The following is a 5012-nucleotide window of genomic DNA, read 5'->3' on the forward strand; positions in this document are numbered from 1 at the left end:
TACAATCAAAATACTTCGAGATTGTAATTTTGAATTATTATTTTTATAGTTTATAATGATAAATGTTTGACAATTTTGTTAAACCTACGATGAAAATAGATGCACATCTATGCTTTTTCCTAATTCCTTGACAAGGTCAAATAGAACGTGACTTCACAAGAATAACGTTTAATTCGTGTCTGTTCGTGTCACAAGTGTTGGGTGGTCGATGTACTCGGATTCTGTAAATGATGTATGTTAAGTTCAGTATGATGTGAGTACTTATTTTGGTGTTAATATTCAAAACATGCAAAGTAATTTACATTAATTGTTTAATCGACGCTCATATACAATGTTCATTGTTAAACTTTAAAGGAAATGAAACAGTTTAATAAAATGTGAATCATTATTCATTTTGAGGCAGTTTGAAGGTGTATTTTAAAACCTTACAAGAAAACAACGAAGTTTTTCTATACTTTAGAAATAATGACTGAAGAACAACCAGCAACTAAGGCAGAAAATATACTTAAAGGATTCCAAGTGTATCCTTTTTTCAAAAACAACTTAAAGATGAAGTACTTAAACTATAGTACAATGTTTCCTTTAACAACAATCTAGTAATTGGATTTGTCTTCGAGATGCAGATGGAGGTAAAATTTTCTGGCAAGGCTCTGAAGATTTAAGTTTACCTGATGTAGAACATGAAGCCAGAGTTCCTAAGTCTATTTTAAAATGTCGTGCAGTTACAAGGCAGTTTAACTTCAGTTCTAAAGAAGCTATAGAAAAGTTCAGGTTAGAACAGAAAGTTCTTTTTAAAGGCAGGTGTCTTGAAGAATGGTATTTTGAATTCGGTTTTGTTATGCCAGAATCAACAAATACTTGGGAATCCATAATGGAGGCAGCTCCTGAGTCCCAAATGATGCCTGCCTCTGTCCTTAAGTAGGCATTGTCTTGTCAAAATGCTTTGCATGATATTTATATATTTTATGTTTTTAGTGGCAATGTTGTTATAGAAACGAAGTTTTACGACGATGATTTGCTCATCTGTATATCGAGAGTGAGACTGTTTTACATTTAATATGTTAAAAGTATTATGTATTTGCATTTTGAAAGTATTTTATGCATTTAATGTATCATATACTCTCTCGTACACTATTAATACACTCAAGAATTTCCTTTTAGTATATTCGTAATAAAATGTCATTATACTACATTGTAACTTACTTGCAACTTCACGAATTTATAATGCAATGAAGTACAACTTCGGGATTATAATTTTGAATTATTATTTTGGTAGTTTATAAAGATAAATGTTTGGCAATTTTGTTAAACCTATGATGAAAATAGATGCACACCTATGCTTTTTCCTAATTCCTTGACAAGGTCAAATAGAAGGTGACTTCACAAAAATAACGTTTAATTCGTGTTACATACTCGGGTTTGTACTGCATCTGCATGCAAAAAACATTTTTTAAAGATGAAATTTTATCAACCGTCATCATTGAAAACGAAATTATTATTCAATTATAGCCGTTGTTTTAAATGGTCCTGATTGGCATTAAACGATAGTTTGCAATTAAAAATAACTAAATACTCGTAATATGACCAAATACATTCTTAAAAGCTCCAAATAAGAATGTGTAAAGGTTTTGAAACAAATTTTACACGTCTTTAAAATGCTAATTAATTAATTATTTCTACATAATATTTTATAGTTTACCCCTTGATAATATTGAGTCACATGAAAAAGTTATTTCTGTGAAAAAAATGCTTTTCCAGTTTTCTTCATAGTTACATTATTAGATTCGTAATAGTTGCTGTATGCTGGGTTTTATATATATTACTTTAAAAATTATGGTTTCATTTATTGTAAAAAGCATAATTGGTGACTNTTTCTGTGAAAAAAATGCTTTTCCAGTTTTCTTCATAGTTACATTATTAGATTCGTAATAGTTGCTGTATGCTGGGTTTTATATATATTACTTTAAAAATTATGGTTTCATTTATTGTAAAAAGAAATATATAAATTGGCATCCTCACCTGAGTCTGCATAAACAATATATAATTTAGAAATAAAAATTCATCAGTCTAGTTCAGTGAAACCGAAATTATAGCTGAATTATAACATTCCCTTTAAATTGTTCGGACCCCTTTACCACAATTTTCTATAAAAATATTTATTTAACACTAATAACTTTACAATTTTCTTCGTGCGAAAAGGATGAAGAATTAACATTATATAGTACTCTTTGTAATACCCAATATAAACAAAATTAAGGAATAATTTGGCGATTTGCTTTATTTTCTTTAGTTTGGCCTGTTTATACAGTCTGGCTACGACCTTGTAGACATTATCTTGTAAATAAAATTTTTTGAAAATAAATGGGCCACATCAATTATATTTTATCATTGTAAGTTTATCTGTTTATATATCTATCTATAACGTTGACAATTCGTATGTTTTTAATTTTTTTTTATGATTTCGTTGCTGTAGTTTATTAATACTTCCTATAAATTTTAAATTGAAAATATAAGCGGTAATGACGATGTGGCATTACGATAAAAACGGAAATGAACGAACTTGTATTGCCCTCAAGTTCTAAGTGCGTATAACAAATTGAATCCAAGTGTAAGCGCCTCAAGTGACGTCAAATATGGGCAAAAACCACGGGCGTAGCTTTAAGATTGAATTCCCTTTTAGTATATTCGTAATAAAATGTCATTGTACTGCATTGTAACTTACTTGCAACTTCACGATTTTATAATGCAATGAGGTAATACTTCGAGATTGTAATTTTGAATTATTATTTTTATAGTTTATAATGATAAATGTTTGACAATTTTGTTAAACCTACGATGAAAATAGATGCACATCTATGCTTTTTCCTAATTCCTTGACAAGGTCAAATAGAACGTGACTTCACAAGAATAACGTTTAATTCGTGTCTGTTCGTGTCACAAGTGTTGGGTGGTCGATGTACTCGGATTCTGTAAATGATGTATGTTAAGTTCAGTATGATGTGAGTACTTATTTTGGTGTTAATATTCAAAACATGCAAAGTAATTTACATTAATTGTTTAATCGACGCTCATATACAATGTTCATTGTTAAACTTTAAAGGAAATGAAACAGTTTAATAAAATGTGAATCATTATTCATTTTGAGGCAGTTTGAAGGTGTATTTTAAAACCTTACAAGAAAACAACGAAGTTTTTCTATACTTTAGAAATAATGACTGAAGAACAACCAGCAACTAAGGCAGAAAATATACTTAAAGGATTCCAAGTGTATCCTTTTTTCAAAAACAACTTAAAGATGAAGTACTTAAACTATAGTACAATGTTTCCTTTAACAACAATCTAGTAATTGGATTTGTCTTCGAGATGCAGATGGAGGTAAAATTTTCTGGCAAGGCTCTGAAGATTTAAGTTTACCTGATGTAGAACATGAAGCCAGAGTTCCTAAGTCTATTTTAAAATGTCGTGCAGTTACAAGGCAGTTTAACTTCAGTTCTAAAGAAGCTATAGAAAAGTTCAGGTTAGAACAGAAAGTTCTTTTTAAAGGCAGGTGTCTTGAAGAATGGTATTTTGAATTCGGTTTTGTTATGCCAGAATCAACAAATACTTGGGAATCCATAATGGAGGCAGCTCCTGAGTCCCAAATGATGCCTGCCTCTGTCCTTAAGTAGGCATTGTCTTGTCAAAATGCTTTGCATGATATTTATATATTTTATGTTTTTAGTGGCAATGTTGTTATAGAAACGAAGTTTTACGACGATGATTTGCTCATCTGTATATCGAGAGTGAGACTGTTTTACATTTAATATGTTAAAAGTATTATGTATTTGCATTTTGAAAGTATTTTATGCATTTAATGTATCATATACTCTCTCGTACACTATTAATACACTCAAATAATTTACTATTATAAGTATTTATTAAATAATATTAAGATCAAATATATTGTATGTATGTAATGCACATTGATTTTTCTTTATTTGTACTCGGCTGTCTCTTAAAAAAGATAAGAGTAAGAATTATAGGGGAAATTACTTTGACAAATATAGTGGCTACAAAATCTACGAAGAAATCCCTGGGGAATAGATTAAAAAAAGAGACCAAAGGAAAGATATATTAGGTGAAACATTAACAGGATGCAGAAAGGTAAAACGAATGGTAGATGCAGTATACATAATAGAGACAATAATACAGGAGGAAGTATAAAGAGGAGGAAGAATATAAATATTCTTTGCAGGCTTAAAGGATAGGAGCATTTTACAAAGTAAAAAGAGGTAAAGTGTGGAACATTATGGAAAAAGCAAGGATAAGCCCAACGCCTACAAGGACAAAAAAATTATCAGACAATTTTGATTGATAATTTATATACCAAAGGGGGAGTAAGACAGCTAATTATTTATCTTTTTAATTTGTATCTTAAGTGCTCTTATTGTTAACAGTATTTTAATTTAATTAACAAATTTGCTGGTACTTAAGTATTAAGACAATTTTATTGAGAGAACACATACCAATTTTGTTCTTTACCAGTACATGGATATTTACTTTAAAAATTATCCGATTAATTAATTTTAAACGAAAATGCAACGATTCACCCCTGAATGTATGTTTTTTTTTCTTATTTCATTTACACTAGAGGTTCCAGATCCGCAACTACAAGTACATACATATATTCGCGCGTTGTAGTAACTTACACGTGAGTTGTGCGACCAATCGTTTGGCACTCTTTTTTAATGAACGTAGAATACCGAGATCTTTAATTTGATATTTGGTACATGTACATGCAACATATGCAAACTACTACCTACTTGCTATTTATAGATTAGCAATAAATATGAAAGATATATGTGAACAATATGTTTATTTGCAGAATTAACAATATAAAACAGTCAAAATGAAATACAGTCCACCTTAAAAAATTACTAATATATATGTAGTCTTAAAACATTCGTAACATGGTGTTGTATATAGGGAAAGTCCAAAACCAGTTTATTATGTAATTTTTTTTAACTGTAATA

At 29.5% G+C, this 5012-nt stretch overlaps 2 protein-coding genes across 2 annotated transcripts; both read left to right on the forward strand.

The window, feature by feature from the left end:
• Positions 1-159: 159 nt before the first annotated feature.
• On the forward strand, positions 160-1140 carry LOC112906850 (retinal rod rhodopsin-sensitive cGMP 3',5'-cyclic phosphodiesterase subunit delta-like). Its single transcript, XM_025981881.1, has 3 exons — positions 160-521; positions 598-918; positions 976-1140. The coding sequence occupies exons 1-3, from the start codon at positions 466-468 to the stop codon at positions 1055-1057; spliced, it is 459 nt and encodes a 152-aa protein (XP_025837666.1). The 5' UTR covers positions 160-465; the 3' UTR covers positions 1058-1140.
• Positions 1141-2872: 1732 nt separating this feature from the next.
• On the forward strand, positions 2873-4085 carry LOC108742931 (retinal rod rhodopsin-sensitive cGMP 3',5'-cyclic phosphodiesterase subunit delta). Its single transcript, XM_018478294.2, has 3 exons — positions 2873-3267; positions 3344-3664; positions 3722-4085. Exons 1-3 carry the CDS (start codon positions 3212-3214, stop codon positions 3801-3803), a joined length of 459 nt encoding a protein of 152 aa, XP_018333796.1. The 5' UTR covers positions 2873-3211; the 3' UTR covers positions 3804-4085.
• Positions 4086-5012: the final 927 nt, after the last annotated feature.

The sequence above is a fragment of the Agrilus planipennis genome, unplaced genomic scaffold (genome assembly GCF_000699045.2).
Source record: "Agrilus planipennis isolate EAB-ADULT unplaced genomic scaffold, Apla_2.0 scaffold120, whole genome shotgun sequence".
In the NCBI taxonomy this organism is placed as follows: Eukaryota; Metazoa; Arthropoda; class Insecta; order Coleoptera; family Buprestidae; genus Agrilus; species Agrilus planipennis.